At 43.9% G+C, this 20,871-nt stretch overlaps 1 protein-coding gene and 1 non-coding gene across 6 annotated transcripts in view; one reads left to right on the top strand and one right to left on the bottom strand.

Annotated features, from left to right (window-relative positions):
• Nucleotides 1–403: 403 nt before the first annotated feature.
• Nucleotides 404–20,871, top strand: part of TFRC (transferrin receptor) — a 32,279-nt gene continuing 11,811 nt past the window's right edge. For 2 of the 5 annotated variants that reach the window (XM_025374011.1, XM_025374032.1), the window contains exons 1-13: nucleotides 570–695; nucleotides 5,501–5,559; nucleotides 7,250–7,451; nucleotides 8,461–8,656; nucleotides 10,725–10,874; nucleotides 11,395–11,497; nucleotides 13,297–13,410; nucleotides 14,737–14,835; nucleotides 15,243–15,382; nucleotides 17,332–17,489; nucleotides 18,611–18,730; nucleotides 20,083–20,168; nucleotides 20,377–20,440. In XM_025374011.1, coding sequence (XP_025229796.1) covers nucleotides 5,524–5,559; nucleotides 7,250–7,451; nucleotides 8,461–8,656; nucleotides 10,725–10,874; nucleotides 11,395–11,497; nucleotides 13,297–13,410; nucleotides 14,737–14,835; nucleotides 15,243–15,382; nucleotides 17,332–17,489; nucleotides 18,611–18,730; nucleotides 20,083–20,168; nucleotides 20,377–20,440 — 1,468 coding nt within the window. In that variant the 5' untranslated portion in view covers nucleotides 570–695; nucleotides 5,501–5,523. Of the gene's footprint in view, nucleotides 912–5,500; nucleotides 5,560–7,249; nucleotides 7,452–8,460; nucleotides 8,657–10,724; nucleotides 10,875–11,394; nucleotides 11,498–13,296; nucleotides 13,411–14,736; nucleotides 14,836–15,242; nucleotides 15,383–17,331; nucleotides 17,490–18,610; nucleotides 18,731–20,082; nucleotides 20,169–20,376; nucleotides 20,441–20,871 lie in introns of all 5 variants that reach the window. The other 3 variants (XM_025374021.1, XM_025374028.1, XM_025374040.1) reach the window with 3 other exon arrangements.
• On the bottom strand, nucleotides 9,997–10,056 carry LOC112619890. Its single transcript, XR_003118373.1, has one exon. It is a non-coding gene; the product is annotated as a U7 small nuclear RNA (small nuclear RNA).

The following is a 20,871-nucleotide window of genomic DNA, read 5'->3' on the forward strand; positions in this document are numbered from 1 at the left end:
ATGAAAACGAAAGTTAATCTACAATCCTATCACCCGATTGTTTCTATTTTCCCTTTTATTCCCTCATGCATTAAACATTATGCAAAGCACTCCGCTACTCTTGGTTACAGTGCAGCTTGTATACATTCTGAACAAAAATTTGCATTTTGCTTTTCTTTTCCTTTTTGTATTTCTGAGGCTGCAAAATACATCTTCACAAGAGCGGCTTTAATGGTTACCTAACATTCCATCCTGCACATACATTTTAAGGAACTGCTGCAGTGCAAGTATCCAACATTTGAGCGTCAACGCCAACAGATTTGACCTTGCACTGCAGGGACTGGAGGTCGGTCAAGGTCAGGCAGAGGCTGCCAGGCTGCCAGGCTGCCAGGGTGGAGGAAGGCGCCGAGGCAGAGGCCAGCGCGCCCATCGCGCGGCTCCTCGGGGCACCTGCTGCCTTGGCGCCTTTTCCCTCCGCCTTCGCCTCGCCCGCAGCGCCCTCCGCGGAGGGCCCCGCCCGGTGCGCGCGCATCCCCGCCCCCAGGCGATCTGTCAGAGCACCTCGCCGAGCGTACGTGCCTCAGGAAGTGACGCAAGGCCCCGGGGGGCCGGGGGCGGGGCCAGGCTATAAACCGCCGGTTCGGGGCCGCCATCCCCTCAGAGCGTCGTGATATCGGGTGGCGGCTGGGGCGGCGCGGGACGGAGGACGCGCTAGTGTGAGTGACTGCGGGCTTCTAGAACGACGCCGACCCTCGTGTCCTCCCTTCGTCCTGCGGGGCTTGCTGGAGCGGCCGCTCCGGTGCTGTCTAGCAGCCATAGGGGGCCGCGCGGGGAGCGGGAAGGCGGCCGCGGCCCCAGGCGGGGCGGCCGGGATGGAGCGGGGCCGCGAGCCTGTGGGGAAGGGGCTGTGGCGGCACCTCGAGCGGCTGCAGGTGCACGGGGTCGGGCGGCTGTGCGGAGAGGCGTCCCTTCGCCTCTCGTCCCTTGGCCTCCCGTCCCTTCCCTTCTCGCTGCCTTCTTGCCCGCCGCCTCGGTCACAGAGCGACGAATGGCTTCTCTTACTGCTCCGAGGACGAGAGCAGGTGTACCCCACGTCGCTCAGCCCCGCGGACTTCGGGTCCTCGCCCTTGCAGGCTGCAGGCCCTCGTGCGCGGGCTCCGGGCTGCGGGTCCGGGAGCGCGGGCGCAGTCCCGGTGCAGCTGCGCGGCGTGCGGCGTCGGGGAACACGTGGCTGCTCCAGGAAGTCGCCCCGGGGAATGGCTGGGATCCGTGGGTGACCTTGGGCTTGTAAACCTTCGCTTCCCCGGGCTCCGGGCAGGCTCCGCTCTCACTGCGGAAAGGGACAGAGCTGTCCCCGATTCGGTTACCTGGCGTGGTACAGGCATTAATTAGATACGGGCTTCTGTAAACTGACCCTTCGGCTCTGGTACAAGCTGGTCTCGCCACGCTCTGCCTGTTCGCCGTGTGTGGGTTCTATTTTCTCAAGGCAGAATCCGGCGGAACGCCGCAGGTGTTGACATTAAGAATATTGCTAGCAGTTCTCACGACAAGACGGGAGCCATAGGAGTCTTATTGGTGAAGGATACTTGGAGATTAGCGGTGTGGTCAGAGGGCTGTGCTGTGTTGATGGGCGCCCGAGAGGCCGTTGTGTCACATTCTGCTGGACAGTTCTTTAAGGTTGGGAGGGTGGGTAAGAAAATACATTTTGATTCGGCTTTTTTCGGTTAACGCTTTCCCTCTGCTCACTGCTTGTAGAGACTTGGGTACGTCACTTATCCGGGGGGCTGGATTCTGCAGCTTTTCCCATTTTCTTCCCCGTTGATAAGAGGATTGAAGTAGGAAATTGTATTTGGCCACCCCATACTTGTATGCTAAGCTTACTGTGAAAATTAAGGTTAAGCTCTCTAGAGTGCTTGTGGACCCTGCTGGTCCCCCCACCCCCCGCCTTCAATTTTGGGTTACAGTATGCTTCTCAAGAAAATCCAGAGTTAAGATAATTTTTGTCATCGATATTGCAAGGTTATATAGAGCATGGCATCCTTCAATTTCCTTTGGATGTTCTTATCAAGTAATGGTGGCTGTAAACCTAGCCTGTGTTGAAGGTCGTTGGATACACAGCAGTTTGGCTAACTGTGCCCTCAGGCGAGGCAGTTACTTGCCTCTGATAATGTATTTACATGTCATGGAGCAAGGTTCCCAGCCAAACCTGAATTGGATCACAATCCAATTTATGTTAAAACTGATTCTTGGTTGGGTGCCGTGGCTCACTCAGGCCTGTAATCCCAGCACTTTGGGAGGCTGAGGCAGGCGGATCACCTAAGGTCAGGAGTTCGAGACCAGGCTGACTAACATGGTGAACGCCTGCCTCTGCTAAAAATACAAAAATTAGCTGGGTGTGGTGGTGCACACCTGTAATCCCAGCCACTCAGGAGGCGGAAGCTTGAGAATCACTTTAACCTGGAAGGCAGAGGTTGTAGTGAGCTGAGATCGCACCACTGCACTCCAGCCTGGGCCACACAATGAGATGCCATGTCAAAAACAAAAAAAAAACCTCCCTACTAAACCAGAAGAGTGGCTGGGATGGGAAAAGATTACTGGTCCAATGTTTTCATTATGTTTTTCATATCATTTGGAATCTCATGCATCAAGCATGCCCTAGTACTGTTAAATACAATATTTTTACTCATTATCAGGTCGTTCAATACCAGTTATTACAGGATAGGGAAGTCAGTCAGAGAAGGCTTCATAGAGATGGCCCTTGAGCTGAGCCTGGAAGAAATGAGGACCTCAAGAAACAGAGAAGAATGTTAGTGGGTAAAAAGATGGGCTGGATTCTGTCAGATTTTGGAGAAAATAGAGGGTAGTGAAGTGGTTAGGCAGTGAATGTGTTCCATTTCATAGTTCAAAATGTGGGGCTACGTTTGGCCTACCTGAACTTCATTATTAATGTGAAAAATTGAATTGTTGTTTTCAGTCACCATTGAGAACACCAAAGATACACAAGTAGCTTAGATTATTTTTTTATTTATTTTTGACGGAGTTTCACGCTTGTTGCCCAGGGTAGAATGCAATGGCGCGATCTCTCCGCAACTTCCACCTCCCCTGGGTTCAAGTGATTCTCCCGCCTCAGCCTCCCCAGTAGCTGGGATTACAGGCATTCGCCACCACGCCCAGCTAATTTTGTATTTTTTTTAGTAGAGATGGAGTTTCTCCATGTTGGTCAGGCTAGTCTCAAACTCCCGACCTCAGGTGATCTGCTCGCCTCGGCCTCCCAAAGTGTTGCTGGGATTACAGGTGTGAGCCACCATGCCCGGCCATCGCTTTGTGTTCTTAAAATTAATTTAAAACTAGAAAACTTGAGGAATGATGGTTCAGATGAGTGTCAAACCTTGCAAGATGTTTTTTCCTGGAAAAGGATGATTAAAATTGGTTCAGGGTGGGGCCTTCCAGGTCTGCTCTAGTGATTGGGTCCTTACTGCTCTGGTGGTGGCAGTGATAAGCTTTTTGTAACAGAAGGGGCAAAAGATTGTGCTTCTGGCCGGGCGCAGTGGCTCACACGCCTTGGGATGTTCTTGTCAAGTAACTAATCTTAGTACTTTGAGAAGCCAGGTGGGTGGATCACCGTAGGTCCAGACCACCCTGGCCAACATGGTGAAATCCCGTCTCTATTAAAAATACAAAAATTAGCCGGGCATGGTGGCAGGCGCTTGTAATCCCAGCTACTCGGGGTCTGAGGTGGGAAAATCGCATGAACCCAGGAGTCGGAGGTTGCAGTGAGCCGAGATCATGCTGTTGCACTCCTGCCTCGGCAACAAGACTGAAACTCTGTCTCAAAAAAAAAGATTATGCTTCTAAGAATATGACCCATTGCATATGGACGCTGGTCTTTAAAGCTTGGATTTAAAAATAAGTTTTTTTGTAATGGGTTTTAGAACTTTTTTTCTTTTTTTTTGAGATGGAGTCTCACTGTCCCCCAGGCTGGAGTGCAGTGGCGCCATCTTGGCTTACCACAACCTCTGCCTCCCGGGTTCAAGCGATTCTCCTGCCTCAGCCTCCCCAGTAGCTGGGATTACAGGTGCCCATCAGCCCGCCCAGCTAATTTTTGTGCTTTTAGTAGAGATGGGGGTTTTACCACCTTGGCCAGGCTGGTCTCTAACTCCTGACTTCGTGATCCACCTGCCTCAGCCTCCCAAAGTGTTGGGATTACAGGCGTTAGCCACCACGCCCGGCCAGAAAGCTTTTTCTTAATGCCAGTTATCATACCCTTTGCTTTACAGTTTGCATATACCTCACAGCTGGCTTTGTGCCGTGTGCGCGTTTAATATGCTCTCAGTGTACTCGTATGTAGGAAAAGCTTTAAAATAGTCCAATAAATGTCCATTTTGCAAATCTCAGGATCATATCACTTTCACGTATCTAGATGCCCTCAAACCGAAAATTCAGATTTCAGTTAAGGCCTTTAACTTAACATAGGACTTTGATTATAGAGATGTATTTTGCTTTGACAGAAGTTAAGGTTAATGTCTTAAATTTCCAGAGATGAGAATACAATTTCTATAACCCAGTAACCCATTTAACTTCACTTAGATTATCAATTTTCAGCCGTGAACAGGCCACTTAGTTTCTCTGATAAGTGGCCTCTTCATCTGTAAAATAGCAGATCTGTGTTTCGTGTTTCTTTTTGTGTCAAAGATCGAATCACTTGTAGAACTATTCATTCAGTCAGAATCAGGATTTCTTCCCCTTTCCATTGAAGATGGTTTGTGGTATTCGTAGCATAACTGGTCTTGTCTGCTTTAGTCTTAGTTTTTTCAAGTGATAGTCTGTTGTCTTTTTGTGTGTGTCACTTTTTTTTTTTTTTTTTGAGACGGAATTTTGCTCTTATTGCCCGGGCTGGAGTGCAATGGTGTGATCTTGGCTCACCATAACCTCCGCTCCCCGGGTTCAAGTGATTCTCCTGCCTCAGCCTCCCGAGTAGCTGGGATTACAGGTGCACACCACCATGCCCAGCTGATTTTTGTGTTTTTAGTAGAGACAGGGTTTCACCATGTTGGTTAGGCTGGTCTCGAACTCAGGCTGGTCTCGAACTCCTGACCTCAGGTGATCCACCGGCCTCAGCCTCCCAAAGTGCTGGCATTACAGGCGTGAGCCACTGCACCCGGCAGTATGTGTCACTTCTTTGTCTACTCAGAGCATAGTGGTTCATACCTGTAATCGCAGCCCTTTGGGATGCCAAGGTGGGAGGATTGTTTGAGGCCAGGAGTTCAAGACCAGCCTGGGCAACATAGAGTGACCTTGTCTCTACAAAAAAAAAAAAAAAAAAAAGGAAATACATATATAACAAGTATTAAAAAGGATCACACTTAATTTAGTTGTCATGTACATTGTGGTTAAATGCCTTTTCTAGAAAAGTGATAAGCTATTTTAAAAATTTGGTATAAAACATTTAGCCTGGTAATAGAAAGTTCACTAATGTGATACAGTAGTATCTTTCTCAATAATTCTCTATTCTGATACCTAGGTTCTTCTGTGTGGCAGTTCGGGATGATGGATCAAGCTAGATCAGCATTCTCTAACTTGGTAAGATATTTTCAGTTGTATTTCTGTCTGCAAGAATGTGAAATATACAAGCATGACTTGAAGCATGAAATAATAACCCAAATCTATTATCAGGTATTCATTTACATTTGAATTGGTCTTGAGGCATAACTGATCCCACAGAGTTCAGCCTTCAATAGGGTTGATTATAGAAGGTCTTGGAAGAATTCTCAGCGTGGTTCTGGGTGTGGTAGAGGGGCAGCCGAGTAGACAAGATGAACTAAAGAAAGCGCTGATCAAAATGTCTCCTTAGTGAGAGAGGTAAAAAGCAAAGTTGGCCGGGCGTCGCGGCTCACGCCTGTAATCACAGCACTTTGGGAGGCTGAAGTAGGTCAATCACCTGTGGTCAGGAGTTCAAGACCAGCCTGACCAACAGGGTGAAACTCCATCTCTACTAAAAATACAAAAAAAAAAAAAAAAGAAAAATTAGTGGAGTGTCATGGCGCACGCCTGTAGTCCCAGCTACTCGGGAGGCTGAGGCAGGAGAATGGCTTGAACCTGGGAGGCGGAGGTTGCAATGAGCCGAGATCGTGCCACTGCACTCCAGCCTGGGTCACAGAGGGAGACTGCATCTCAAAAAAAAAAAAAAAAAAAAGCAAAGGCTGAATGAGGCCAAGTGTGGTGGCTCAGTCCCGTAATCCCAGCACTTTGGGAGGTGAGGCAGGAGGATCACTTGGAGTTTGAGACTTGCCTGGGCAACATAGCAATCCCATCTCTATTAAAAAAAATGAAATTTTAAGAAACATTGAGTAGACAGTATGAGCGAAAGCTGAAAGAACATACAGAAAAGACAGCCATCCGGGACATGATGAAAAGGAGCCTAACTCTTGACACACTATCTGGACCTCCATTCTCTCTTTTATTTATTTATTTTTTGGGATGGAGTCACAGCGTGGGCTCTTGTTGCCCATGTTGGAGTGCTCACTGCAACCTCCGCCTCCTGAGTTCAAGTAATTCTCCTGCCTTAGCCTCCTGAGTGGCTGAGATTACAGGCGTGCACCACCATGCCCAGCTGGTTTTTTTTTTTTTTTTAATTTTTTTAAATTTTTAAATTTTTTTATTTTAGTAGAGACGGGATTTCACCGTGTTGGTCAGGCTGGTCTCAAACTCCTGACCTCAAATGATCCGTCTGCCTTGGCCCCCCAGAGTGTTGGGATTACAGGCGTGAGCCACCGCGTCTGGCCTATTCTCTCTTTTCTGTCTTCTATCTTATGCTTAGTCAGAATTTCTGCTTATTTATAACCTTGTTTTATTCTTGTTCCCTGGCTCCCACCAGCATCATGCTCTGGGTTACTGCATAGTATCCTAAAGTGATTTGTGCCCCTAGTCCCAGCTGCTCAGGAGACTGAGACGGCAGAATCAGTAGAGCCCAGGATTTTGAGGCTGCAGTGAGCTGTGATGACACCACTGCACTGCATCCTGGGAGAGAGAGGAAGACCTTGTCTCAAAAAAAAACACCAAAAAACCATTTACAGAAAAGGAAAGACTGATTGAGAAGACCAGTGTGAACTAGCCCTTGACTGGGCCCCGGGAAGAATGTTGGTTTGAAAGGAAAACACTGAGGAATACATAGCAAGTCATAGTAATGGCCCAATAACAAGCATATACCTAAGCAAGCTTTTCCTAAACATTCCGGTGCCTGTTCTTCATCATGCCTTTTTCCCCAAAACAGTTTGGTGGAGAACCATTGTCATATACCCGGTTCAGCCTGGCTCGGCAAGTGGACGGCGATAACAGCCATGTGGAGATGAAACTTGGTGTAGATGAAGAAGAAAATACTGACAATAACACAAAGGCCAATGGCACAAAACCAAAAAGGTGTGGTGGGAATATCTGCTATGGGACCATTGCCGTGATCATCTTTTTCTTGATTGGTAAGAATGACCATTCCAAACTTCAGTATTTCCCATGACCAACTCTGAGAAGTCTGTTATTTCAGTTCAGCATATAGTTATTTTGTGCCTTTTTGTTTTGTTTTGTTTTGTGACAGTCTTAAACTCTGTTGCCTAGGCTAGAGTGCGGTGGCACCGTCTTGGCTCACTGCAACCTCTGCCTACCAGGTTTAAGCGATTCTTTGCCTTAGCCTCCTGAGTAGCTGGGACTATAGGCGCTCACCACCACACCCGGCTAATTTTTTTTTTTTTTGAGATGGAGTCTCTGTCGCCCAGGCTGGAGTGCAGTGGCGTGATCTTGGCTCACAGCAACCTCTGCCTCCTGGGTTCAAGCGATTCTTTTGCCTCAGCCTCCTGAGGAGCTGAGACTACAGGTGTGCGCCACCACACCTGGCTAGTTTTTGTATTTTTAGTAGAGACGGGGTTTCACCATGTTGGGCAGGCTGGTCTCTAATTCCTGACCTTGTGATCCACCCACCTTGGCCTCCGAAGGTGCTAGGATTACAGACACGAGCCACTTCACCCGTCCACTTTGTGCCTTTTTAAGTCCCACTAGGAAGACAATCATGAGTAGATTCTATACCTGTCATTGAATTTAGTCTGGTTGGAAAGAGAGACCCATGAATTCTTTCAATACGATGAGCAAGTGTTTTCTTTTTATTTATGTATTTTTTTGTTTGCTACCACTCCACCAGGAAACAAATGTTACACTAAAACATATACACAGGATACTGGTGGTGTAGAAGCTCAGTCTGATGTTTCAAGGAGGTCTTTTGGAAAAAGTACCTATGTTTTGAATAGGTAACTATATGAAATAAAGCTAGTATACAGTTTATTAAGTGGCTTAAAGTATACAAAACTGAGATGCATTATATACTTTAAAACTACTTAGAATTTGAAAACCAGTATTTTCAAGGCTTACCTGAAAAGTATTAACAGGGATAGATCACAAGTGAAATTCTGAGTTCACTCTGGAACTTTGTCTCTTTAGGGTTTATGATTGGCTACTTGGGCTATTGTAAAGGGGTAGAACCAAAAACTGAGTGTGAGAGGCTGGCAGGCACCGAGTCTCCAGCGAGGGAGGAGCCAGAGGAGGACTTCCCTGCGGCGCCGCGCTTATACTGGGATGACCTGAAGAAAAAGTTGTCAGAGAAACTGGACAGCACAGACTTCACCAGCACCATCAAGTGAGCATGAGCTCCTTTGCAAGTATCTAGATGAGTAATTCAGGAATTATGATAGGCCGCAGGGAAACAATAATGGTGACACTGTGGGAATGGCTTTTCAGAGAAGACAAGACTTGCCATGTTTAGCTAAAGAGGGTGAGGGGCCTGTAAAGAACTGAAACTATACTGGTAGGAAAAAAGGTAGAACTTCTAGGGAGTCTCCTTTTTCTTAAAAAATTCATAGGCCCTTGATGTTTTCCCGATCTTTGTAGCTTATTGCTTGCTGTCATTCTTTGGCTCTGATTTTTCTTCTTAATCTCTCTTTTTTGTTGTTGTTGTTTTGTTTTTTGAGGAGTCTTGCTCTGTCGCCCAGGCTGGAGTGCAGTGGCACGATCTCAGCTCACCGCAAGCTCCGCCTCCTGCCTCAGCCTCCCGAGTAGCTGGGACTACAGGCGACCGTCACCACGCCCGGCTAATTTTTTGTGTTTTTAGTAGACACAGGGTTTCACTGTGTTAGCCAGGGTGGTCTCGATCTCCTGACCTCGTGATCCGCCCGCTTTGGCCTTCCAAAGTGGTGGGATTACAGGTGTGAGGCACCACGCCTGGCTCTTCTTAACCTCTTATAATGTTGTACTAAGCTCTGCTTTGTTGACAAGGGCATCAGTAGCTTTTCTCTTTTATAGGAAACAACACATGCCAGAAGTAGCCTTTTTCATCTTCTAGATCATGGGTAATTTAACTGCCTGACTTAAGTCTAGTGCTTCTTAGTTTCTGCTGATACTCACCCATTAACCCATAGGCCAATATGTATCCAGAGACAGTGTCTCCCTCTGGTGGAGGCTGGAATACAGTGGTACGATCTCATCTCACTGCAGCTTCAACCTCCCAGGCTCAAACGATCCCCCCACCATAGCCTCCTGAGTAGCTGGGACTATAAGCACGCAGCACCACACCCAGCTAATTTGTTTTTTAAGAGACGGAGTCTCACCATGTCTTCCAGGCCGGTCTGTCCTTAGATTTTTATTTTTATTTATTTAGTTATTTATTTTGAGATGGAGTCTTCCTGTGTTGTCCAGACTGGAGTGTAGTGGCACGATCTCAGCTCACTGCAACCTCTGTCTCCCAGGTTCAAGTGATTCTCCTACCTCAGTCTCCTGAGTAGCTGAGATCACAGGCTTGTGCCCACACTCTGCTAATTTTGTTTTTGGTAGAAACGGGATTTCACCATGTTGGCCAGGCTGGTCTCGAACTTCTGACCTCAGGTGACCCTCCTGCCTCGGCCTCCCAAAGTGCTGGAATTACAGGTGTGAGCCACCACACCTGGCCAGATTTTTATTTTATATTTATTTATTTTATTTTTAATGGGCTTTCTGGCAAAAGCCAGAAAGCATGCTAGACAGATTCTAAGAGCTGTAACACTTGTCCATATAGTTTTACTATCTTTGCACATCCATGCCTCTGTGCAAATAATAAATTTATCTTTTCCTTTTTTCAAGCTTCCTATAGTTAGCGTGGTACTATAATTCTTTAGTCTTAAGTTATGGCATTTTCTACTTCATCTAGTTGATGCTTTTGTGCTTATTTACTGTACACCAGATATTATGGATAAAGTGAGAATATAGTCCACCCCACAAACATGTGAGAACTAATATGCTGAGTAAATAGAAAGAGCAATGGGAGATCAGACCAAGGAGCAGCTTTGCTTCAGGGTATTCAGAAATGCTTCACAAGTAGGTAAAAATTGAAACTATGCACCCTGTTTAGCACAGTAGTACTATCTTAGATTTTATAATTGACTTTATAGTAGATCTCCTGGAAGCTACTCATTTCCCCTCAGCAGATACATTATGATGAGGCTCTTGAAGGGGTCCTTTATAGTGGGTAAAGAAGCTGTGAAGTTATAAATTAAGATTTGGGGCACAGTTTTTTTTTTCTTAGTTTGTGTTAATCTAGAAGTTTTGGGTCACAGTTCGTTTATCTAAACTATGAGGGATAATATTTTGCTTTCAAAACAATTTGTTTAATCCTTGAGTTAAATGTTTATTTTAAATTAAACTTAAGTTTATTTAAAAGACATTTTCTCCTCCAGGCTGCTGAATGAAAATTTATATGTCCCTCGTGAGGCTGGATCTCAAAAAGATGAAAATCTTGCATTGTATATTGAAAATCAATTTCGTGAATTTAAACTCAGCAAAGTCTGGCGTGATCAACATTTTGTTAAGATTCAGGTCAAGGACAGGTATGTTGAAAGATGGTAAACTTATTTTTATACAAGTAGCTATTTTCAGGTGTGCTAAATATAGCAAAGACTTTTTGTTACTCTTGCTTTTTTTGAAACAGAGTCTTGCTCTGTTGCCCAGGCTGGAGTGCAGTGACACAATCTCTGCTCACTGCAGCCTCTGCCTTCTGGGTTCAACGGATTCTCCTGCCTCAGCCTCCAAAGCAGCTAGGATTACAGGTGTACACCTCCATGCCCAGCTAATTCTTGTATTTTTAGTAGAGGTGGGGTTTCACCATATTGGCCAGGCTGGTCTCGAACTTTTGACCTCAGGTGACCTGCCCGCCTCGGCCTCCCAAAAGTGCTGGGATTACAGGCGTGAGCCACCACACGTGGCCCAAAGGCTTTTAAAATAAAAATTAAGCTTAAGATTTAGAGGTAAATTTCCTGAAGCCAAATAATGCAAGACATACTAAATGTAAGCTATTGTGTTTTTTGGAAGGATGACCTTAGACTTATTTTAACTTCATCTTTTTAACAGTGCTCAAAACTCGGTGATCATAGTTGATAAGAATGGTGGACTTGTTTACCTGGTGGAGAATCCTGGGGGTTATGTGGCGTATAGTAAGGCTGCAACAGTTACTGTAAGTAAGGCAAAACAGTGCATGAGATGCTTTTCCCTCTTGAATCATTCAAAACTCATCTTTTCTATTCTTAGGAGTTATACATTTACTTGTGAAATGTAAATTATCGTGAGATATTTTGGTTTTCAACCCTCTAATGACACAGTCAACATGCAATGTCTTCTCTCTCTAATCACTTTCCCCATATCCTGCTTTATTTTTTCTTTATGGTACTGATAGCACCTGACATTATCTATGCCTTTGTTTCCGTTAGAATGTGAGCCAAATGAAGAACCATGGGTTAGTTCTATTTACTGCCATGTCGCAGAGCTTTGGAGAATGGCTGACCATACATAGTAGTATTTGCTAAACAAATGCATATCCTCCCTGTGGGGACAGATCTAAATATCCATCTTGGCTGGGGCCTAGTCTTAGCTTGATTCATTAATGCTTGATCTTTTTTTATTTTTGTTTTGAGACAGGGTATCACTCTTTTGCCTTAGCTGGAATGCAGTGGCGTGAGCTTGGCTGACTGCAACCTCCACCACCACCCAGGCTCAAGTGAACCTCCCGAGTAGCTGGGACGTCCTGCTAATTTTTATTTTTTATTTTATTATTATTATTATTATTATTTGTGGTAGAGACAGGGTTTTGCCATGTTGACCAGGCTGGTCTTGAATTCAAACTCCTGGGCTCAAGCCATTCATGCACCTTGGCCTCCCAAAGTGCTGGGATTACAGGAGTAAGCTGCTGCACCCAGCCCTTGATCTTTTTAAACTTAGGCAGATACAGTCAAATTAACACAGAAATAGAGAACAGATGGAATAATTTTCAGCTTAAAAATCACATTTGTGGTTGGGCGTGGTGGCTCACGCCCATAATGCCAGCACTTTGGAAGTCCAAGGTAGACAGATCACCTGAGGTCAGAGACAAGCCTGGCCAACATGTTGAAGTCCCCTAAAAATACAAAAATTAGCCGGGCGTGGTGGTGGGTGCCTGTAATCCCAGCTACTTGGGAGACTGGGGCAGGAGAATCCCTTGAACCCAGGAGGCGGAGGTTGCAGTGAGTGGAGATTGCGCCACTGCACTCCAGCAGGAGCAACAAGAGCGAAATTCGTCTCAAAAACAAAAATCACATTTGTGAGTTGGGCATCTCCAGTGGATACCTTTTGAGGCAGGTGCAGTTCTGTGGTGAGTCCTTGCCTTTCTGGATACTTGTGCTTTATCCCTTTGCCTGGCTGCCTGTAAGCCAGGAGTTTAGAGATGGTAGATTGTTCTGTTAAAGAACATTGAAGGTTTTTCTTCAGCTTCCAGCTTTCTGTGTTCAGGTGCTTGGTGTTAGTGTCTGTTTATAGCTGTTCATCTGGACTCTTCTTAGCTTAGGAACATAATGACACATCCAAAGTTGGTGTATGCAAGTCACTTTGTTGTAATAGATGGTGTTTTAATTTTGGGACAGATGTATTGTCAGGTCTTTCGGTTAAAACCTCTTTCTATGATGTCCTCAAGGCGAAGATTGTTCCAGGCCTCCAGTCCCATGACCAGCCTACATAGGCCTCTTTAATCTAAATGCCCTTTACATGAAAGGCAGCGTAGAATAAAAGCATGAAAGACATAGGAGGCTAAAACTCTTGATTTTATTCTAATACCTCTGACCTAAAAATTATAAAGTTTTTTAGAACTCATGTCTTTTAGGCCTTGGCCTCCTTTTATCTCTTGGGTTGCCTGTCTTAGGTTTGGTCTATAAAACTCTTTTGTCTCAAGATTTTAGAGCTGTTCCAATACCATAATGCTCATTAAATCTAATGTCTTTGTTCTAGGGTAAACTGGTCCATGCTAATTTTGGTACTAAAAAAGACTTTGAGGATTTAGACTCTCCTGTGAATGGATCTATAGTGATTGTCAGAGCAGGAAAAATCACCTTTGCAGAAAAGGTGAGTGTGGGTTATTTTATATATATATATAAAATATTCAATACAGTACTTTAGTATCTTACTCTTCAGGTAAGTTATATTTCTTGTTAATATTCTTACATTCTGAAAACCAGCGATCTTAAACTCTCATACCAGATAATATAATTTATTAAAAGTGCTAAGCAAATCAAATAAGTTCCACTTGCCTAATCAGAAATGCTTAAGTGAAAGCTGTTTGTCTGTATAACTCAGTTTTATGCATATACAGAATACAGTTAAAAGCATGTTTTATAAAAAGGAAAATAAATAGCCAAACATACACAAGGAACTAGACTGGAACATATCAAAGGACAGTGGTGATTTCTGCATTTTTAAAGAAGTGGCAGGGCTCATACTTGTAATCCCAACACTTTGAGAGGCTGAGGTGAGAGGACTGCTTGAGCCCTGGAGGCTGTGAGATGTGACTTGTGCCACTCCAGCCTGGGTGACAGTGGGACTCAAAAAAGTGGTTGTCTTAGATGGGTTTTTGTTATTTTTCTTTTCTTTCTTTTTTTTTTTTTTTTTTTGAGATGGAGTCTCTGTCACCCTGGCTGGAATGCAGTGGCGTGATCTCAGCTCACTGCAACCTCTGCCTCCCGGGTTCAAGTGATGCTCCTGCCTCAGCCTCCTGAGTAGCTGGGATTACAGGCGTCTGCCACCACGCCCAGCTAATGTTTGCATTTTTAGTAGAGAGGGGATTTCACCAAGTTGGCCAGGCTGGTCTTGAACTCCTGACCTCAGGTGATCCGCCTGCCTCGGCCTTCCAAATTGCTGGGATTACAGGCGTGAGCCACCACTCCTGGCCTTCGTTATTCTTTGGTTTTTTTTTTTTTTTTGAGACGGAGTTTTGCTCTTTTGTTCAGGCTAGAGTGCAGTGGCTTACTGCAACCTCTGCCTTACAGTTTCAAGCAATTCTCCTGCCTCAGCCTCCCGAATGGCTGGGATTACAGGCGCCTGCCACTAAGCCCAGCAAATTTTTGTATTTTTAGTAGAGACAGGATTTCACCATGTTGGCCAGGCTGGTTTCAAACTCCTGACCTCATGATCTGCCTGCCTCAGCCTTGCAAGGTGTTGGGATTACAGGCGTGAGCCACCACGCCCGGCCCGTTATTCTTACTTTGCAAACAAGTGAGTTAATTTTTCAGGAAACAATTAACAACACATTACTAGATAAACAATTTGAAATATTTGGAAGTATTCTGAGTTTAGTCCTCTGTAACCATTTGGCCTTTAGCATAATGTCCAAGATGTATTCTCATTTCATATGATCAGATTTTCATTTTCTGAGCTTTATATGTTTTCTTTTAGGTTGCAAATGCTGAAAGCTTAAATGCAATTGGTGTCTTGATATATATGGACCGGACTAAATTTCCCATTGTTAAGGCAGACCTTTCATTCTTTGGACATGTGAGTTATTTCTTGAGTAAATCGCCGTTTTGAGTTCTTTGAATTGTTCTTGGATTCCTATATTAGCAGAAATAGCACTGTGTCTTCCTTAAATGCTCTTTTTCTGGGAGGACATTAGCAGTAAGCAAGAAGATAGATTACATTGACTTTGAGGCTTTATTATTTGTTGGTAAAAGTACTTTATCAATAGTACCTTGAACTGAGAATTTCCATGTGCCATGAAAACAGGAGTCACATTGTAGAGCCACTCAGATTTTTGAGGCTTCAAGTTGGTAAACTAAGGTTGGGCTGCAGCCTTATACCAACTCCGAATCTTATACCAACTCCGAATCTTATACCAACTCCGAATCTTACAGAGAACTTTTGAGGAAGTATGTGATGGAGCGAATTGCTCTTTGTTTTCCTAGGCTCATCTGGGAACAGGTGACCCTTACACACCTGGATTCCCTTCCTTCAATCACACTCAGTTTCCACCATCTCAGTCGTCAGGATTGCCTAATATACCTGTCCAAACGATCTCCAGAGCTGCTGCAGAAAAGCTGTTTGGGTAAGTTTTTATTTGAAAGCTGTCTTGCAGGGTGAGGTTTTATGGTTAGGGAAGAATGGTAATATGTTGATTAAAATGTTAAATATGATTATAATTTTCCACATTTGGGAATTTGGAAGATAGTTAGCTGTTACCTTGGTATAGATAAAAATGAATTTTTCTCTAAAGAGATCTTAATAATGGACTTACAAATGCAGGAGAATAAGGAGACTTACAACCCCAGTGAATTCCTTGTGCGAGATTCCTGGCATAACTTCTGCTCAAGTACTTCTGTGCTGAGGCACGATGCTGTGGCAACCCATTCAGTTAGTGGAGAGAATCTGTTAGAATTCATATTGGGATAAAATCCCATTCCCTGAAACATCCATTTGTCTGGATTTTTCTTCTAAGCAACACGGGATGATTCTAGTTTCCTTGTCTGTAGATTGAGAAGCCTCACTTCTCATGCTGGTTTCCAGAGAAACCATTTATGGTCATGGCGCTCCTGGATATCCTCCCTGTAGTGTTAGTGTTCCTCTTTAAAAACAGCCCAGTTCCGTTTTAGCATTAATTTTGATTTGATTAATTTTGATTTGGATGTGGACATATTTCTCATTTCCTGTTATAGGATAGAGATCGAGTTTCAGACCTTTATGAAAGCATTTATCTCCTGTATGACATAGGCTCTCTGATCCTGTTTCTTTAACATAATTGGATAGTGAAAATATATTCTACTTGATAGTCTCAAATGAAGAACGTCTGTATGTAAGGACTATGTGAAATACCATGACTATTGATCATGCTAAGAGGCCTTTAGCGTAGGGGAGGGAGTGTGTAACGTACTATGGCCATTGATAATGCTAAGAGGCCTTTAGCATAGAAAGGAGTGTGTAACATACTATGATCATTGATAATGCTAAGAGGCCTTTAGCATAGGTGATTTTTGTTGACTCATTCTACCTACCACCTACAAGTCGTAACCAACCTGTGAAGCCAGTGACGCATCTTACCCTTATGTAGTAGGGGAGTAATAATGTTTCAACCTATATTTGTGTAATTAAGCCCCCTTAGGAACAGCTATTATTTGGGGTAACACAGAGGAATTAGATGGGGGAAGCATAGGATTTTTTTTTTTTTTGTGATAGTCTTACTCTGTTGCCCAGGCTGGAGTGCAGTAGTGTGATCCTGGCTCACTGCAACCTCCACCTCCTGGGTTCAAGGAATTCTGCCTTAGCCTCCCAAAGTGCTGGGATTACAGGCGTGAGCCACTACACCCAGCTGAGGAATATTTTTTATAACTGAGATAAGAATGTATACTATCTTTATTAGTGGTGACAGTTGGGAAACATAAAAATGTATTAATATCCTTTTATATATTAAAAGAACTTCATTTTGAGTCCATCTTGGTATGTATTCCAAATATAAACTACATAACTATATCTGGCGGAAAGGCATATATCAGATGAGGACAGTTAGAAGTTTTGTAAAATATTGCTTAAACTAGGAATTCATGGTTTTCAGTTGGCTGCCTACAGATCAAAGTAAGACACAAATGGTTCACCACTACAGAGTAAGTTTGTTTTTGTTTTTGAGACAGGAATTTTGCTCTGTTGCCCAGGGTAGGGTGCAATAGTGTGATCTCGGCTCACTGCAGCCTCTGCTTCCCAGGTTCAAGCGATTCTCCTGCCTCAGCCTCCTGAGTAGCTGGGATTACAGGCACCCGCCACCATGCCCAGTTAATTTTTGTATTTTTAGTAGTAACGGGGTTTCACCATGTTGGTCAGGCTGGTCTTGAACTCCTGACCTTGTGATCCACCTGCCTTGGCCTCCCAAAGTGCTGGGATTAAAGGGGTGAGGCACTGTGCCTGCCCGAGAGTAAGTTTTGTTTATATGTCCTCTTAATCTAGAGCCTCACTAGACAAAAGTAAACTTTGGGCAAGGAACAATAACTCAGAACTTTCTGGTTCTAGAAATATGGAGGGAGACTGTCCCTCTGACTGGAAAACAGACTCTACGTGTAAGATGGTAACCTCGGAAAACAAAAGTGTGAAGCTCACGGTGAGCAATGTGCTGAAAGAGACAAAAATTCTTAACATCTTTGGAGTTATTAAAGGCTTCGTAGAACCAGGTAAAGACCGCCCCCACCCCTCTTGGTTTTTTTTTTTTGTTGTTGTTGTTGTTTTCTTTGCTGTTCTTAAGGATGTGGCTAGGGAAGGAGGGAGTGTACGATGCTGGCTTGGCTTGGTTTTATGAAGTGCTTAATCTTACCTGTCCTAAAGTGAATTGTTTATGTGTCAGATTTTTTTGTTTTTGTTTTTGTTTTTTTGAGAAGGAGTTTCACTCTTGTTGCCCAGGCTGGAGTGCAGTGGTGCGATCTCGGCTCACTGCAACCTCCACCTCCCAGGTTCAAGCGATTCTCCTGCCTCAGCCTCCCCAGTAGCTGGGATTACAGGCATGTACCACCATTCCTGGCTAATTTTGTATTTTTAGTAGACAGGGTTTCTCCATGTTGGTCAGGCTCTATGAGGTCAGCTCCTGACCTCACGTGATCTGCCTGCCTCGGCCTCCCAAAGTGCTGGGATTACAAGTGTGAGCCACTGTGCCCGGCCTATGTGTCAGTTTTACTGGGAGGTAATAAGGCCCTAGGAAATTCTTGTTGAAAATTGACCATTGTGACTAGAAAATCTATTCTAAGTTATTGACTAGACCAGTGATAAGCAAATTTCTTAAGGGGGCAGATAATAAACCTTTTGCAGGCTATACAGTCTCTGTTTTAGCTGTTCAACTCTGTAGAAGCAAGAAAATAGGCATAGACTGTACGTAATGAATGGGTATGCAGGCTGTAGTTTGCCAGTCCCTGGAGTTGAGTTTAAATGCAATCAAATAGCCAACACCTACTAAGAAATAAGAAAATGACTACTGGCCCCGCTACATACTCAAAATCTTATTTGCAGATCTCCCATATTGCTGCTCTTTGTAGGTTACTTAAAAAAAAATTATTCCTGTTCTTTTATTCTTTCACTTAAGTAGTCAGTAAATTTAATTAGTAGTGTAGGAAAAAAGTAGCTCTACTAGTAAAGTAAAATTAATATTCTCATGTGAATTTTTAATTCCCAGAGTTTTTAGTCAGATTTGAAGTAAGGTGCTTTTATTCTTAATACATATACTGCACTTTTACCTTTCTACTGATGTGCTAATTGTAGAAAAGTTTAGAAGCTTATTTAAATTCTTCCTCTCTTGTTTTTAAAGATCACTATGTTGTGGTTGGGGCCCAGAGAGATGCGTGGGGCCCCGGAGCTGCAAAATCCAGTGTGGGGACAGCTCTCCTGTTGAAACTTGCCCAGATGTTCTCAGATATGGTCTTAAAAGGTAGAGTACAAATTTTGGTTCCTTTGAATATTGGTGCACTACAGATGGTTCTAGATGTTGTACTGTGCTTTGCTCGCTTTGCCTGCATTCCTGTGGTTCCCTCATGCCAGACTCTAGTTCTTAAATACAAGGCAGATTGTCTTTTGTTGTAGCTGCCTTTTTCTTTGAAACAGCTTTCCATAAAATGTCTTAGCTGTGCTGAAAATCACCAGTTTCTTTGAGACAGTGGATTATTGAGCCCTAGTGCTTAGTTTGATGTATCCAGCATGATAAGGCGGACCATAGTCCCTAAGTAATCTATTTGAAAGCAGTAGCATACCTCTATACTCATGTACTGAGGCCTAACAGCTATTGAAATTTTGTTATGTTTATTCATTTATTTTTTGAGACAGAGTTTAACTCTGTTGCCCAGGCTGGAGTGCAGTGGCACGATCTCAGCTCACTGCAACCTCCTCCTCCTGACTTTAAGCCATTCTCCTGCCTCAGCCTCCTGAGTAGCTGGGATTACAGGCGCCCACCACCACGCCTGGCTAATTTTTGTATTTTTAGTAGAGACGGGGCTTCACCATGTTGGCCAGGCTGGTCTCCTGACCTCAAGTGATTCACCCGCCTCAGCCTCCCAAACTGCTACGAGTGAGCCACCGTGCCCCGCCTGTTTTATTTTTGAGCCTTTCTGTCCTGCTTGCCACTCTTTCACACTCCTACCCACCCACACATTCAAAATCATCATATTCTTGAATCTTTGGGTCACAGGGCAAATTGCAATGCTTATCTTTAATACAGAGTACATTAATGGAGAAAAAAAAATACTGAGGGAAGTGGGTGGGATGGAGGGCAGTGATACATGTATCCCCAAAAGGCGCTGTCACAAGTGTAGTTTCTCTGCAAACTCTTCTTATAACTTAAATTTGTGAATTTTTATTTTATTTTAGAGTTATTTTTTAAAAATCCAGTGTTTTGATTTACTTCTATGCAAATTATTCTCAAGATGTGCATCATCATGCTTACACTGTTTTCAGTGATCTCTGGGTCCAGAAGTTAAGGAACTGAAAGAATGAAATTGTAAAAGGACGACTACTGGCCCCTGCTATGTACTCAATCTTATTTGCAGATCTCCTATATTGCTTTTTGTAGGTTGCTTAAAAAAAAAAATTATTCCTATTCTTTTATTCTTTCACCTGGAGTCTCAAAGATTTTGTTAGTATTTTTTTTTTCTTTTTTGGCTCAGAAAAGAAGATTTTGGAATCTGCTATCTTGGAGTTAGACTTTCTGATTCATCTGAAGTAGGATACCTTCCATCCTTGCCCGTGTATAACAGTTCCCAAGATAAAGCTAACTTTCTTCTCTTTCAGATGGGTTTCAGCCCAGCAGAAGCATTATCTTTGCCAGTTGGAGTGCTGGAGACTTTGGATCGGTTGGTGCCACTGAATGGCTAGAGGTATTCTTTATCATCATCTATTCTCATATTGGGCACCTGAGCTTGTGGGTTCAGGCTGTCCTCCAGAAATGATGTTCTTATAGGTTTGATTTTACCATTTTTGCCTTTGCGCTTAGTCTCAATAGAGTCCAGAATTGAAAATGAATCCCTATTGCTACTGTATGTGATAAATGAACAGATTTGTACTTATTAGTGTTTTCTCTTCTAGGGATACCTTTCATCCTTGCATTTAAAGGCTTTCACTTATATTAATCTGGATAAAGCGGTGCTTGGTAAGTATCCCTTTCTTTAGCTGTTTATGAATTCAGGTAAACTATTTTTTTTTTTTTTGAGATGGAGTTTCATTCTTGTCGCCCAGGCTGGAGTGCAATGGCACAATCTTGGCCCACTGCAAGCCCCGCCTCCCAGGTTCAAGTGATTCTCCTGCCTCAGCCTCCCAAGTAGCTGGGATTACAGGTGCTCACTACCACGCCTAGCTAATTTTTTGTATTTTTAGTACAAAAAATTGACTATGCTTCACTATGTTGGCCAGGATGGTCTCGAACTCCTGACCTCAGGCAGTTCGCCTGCGTTGGCCTGGGATTACAGACGTGAGCCACCATGCCTGGCCGGGTAAACTACTTTGAAGTGGAAGGAAGCTTTATTTTGAGACAGGGTCTCACTCGATTGCTCAGGCTAGAGTGCAGTGGCGCAATCTTGGCTC

This window comes from Theropithecus gelada, chromosome 2 (assembly GCF_003255815.1).
Source record: "Theropithecus gelada isolate Dixy chromosome 2, Tgel_1.0, whole genome shotgun sequence".
Lineage (NCBI taxonomy): Eukaryota > Metazoa > Chordata > Mammalia > Primates > Cercopithecidae > Theropithecus > Theropithecus gelada.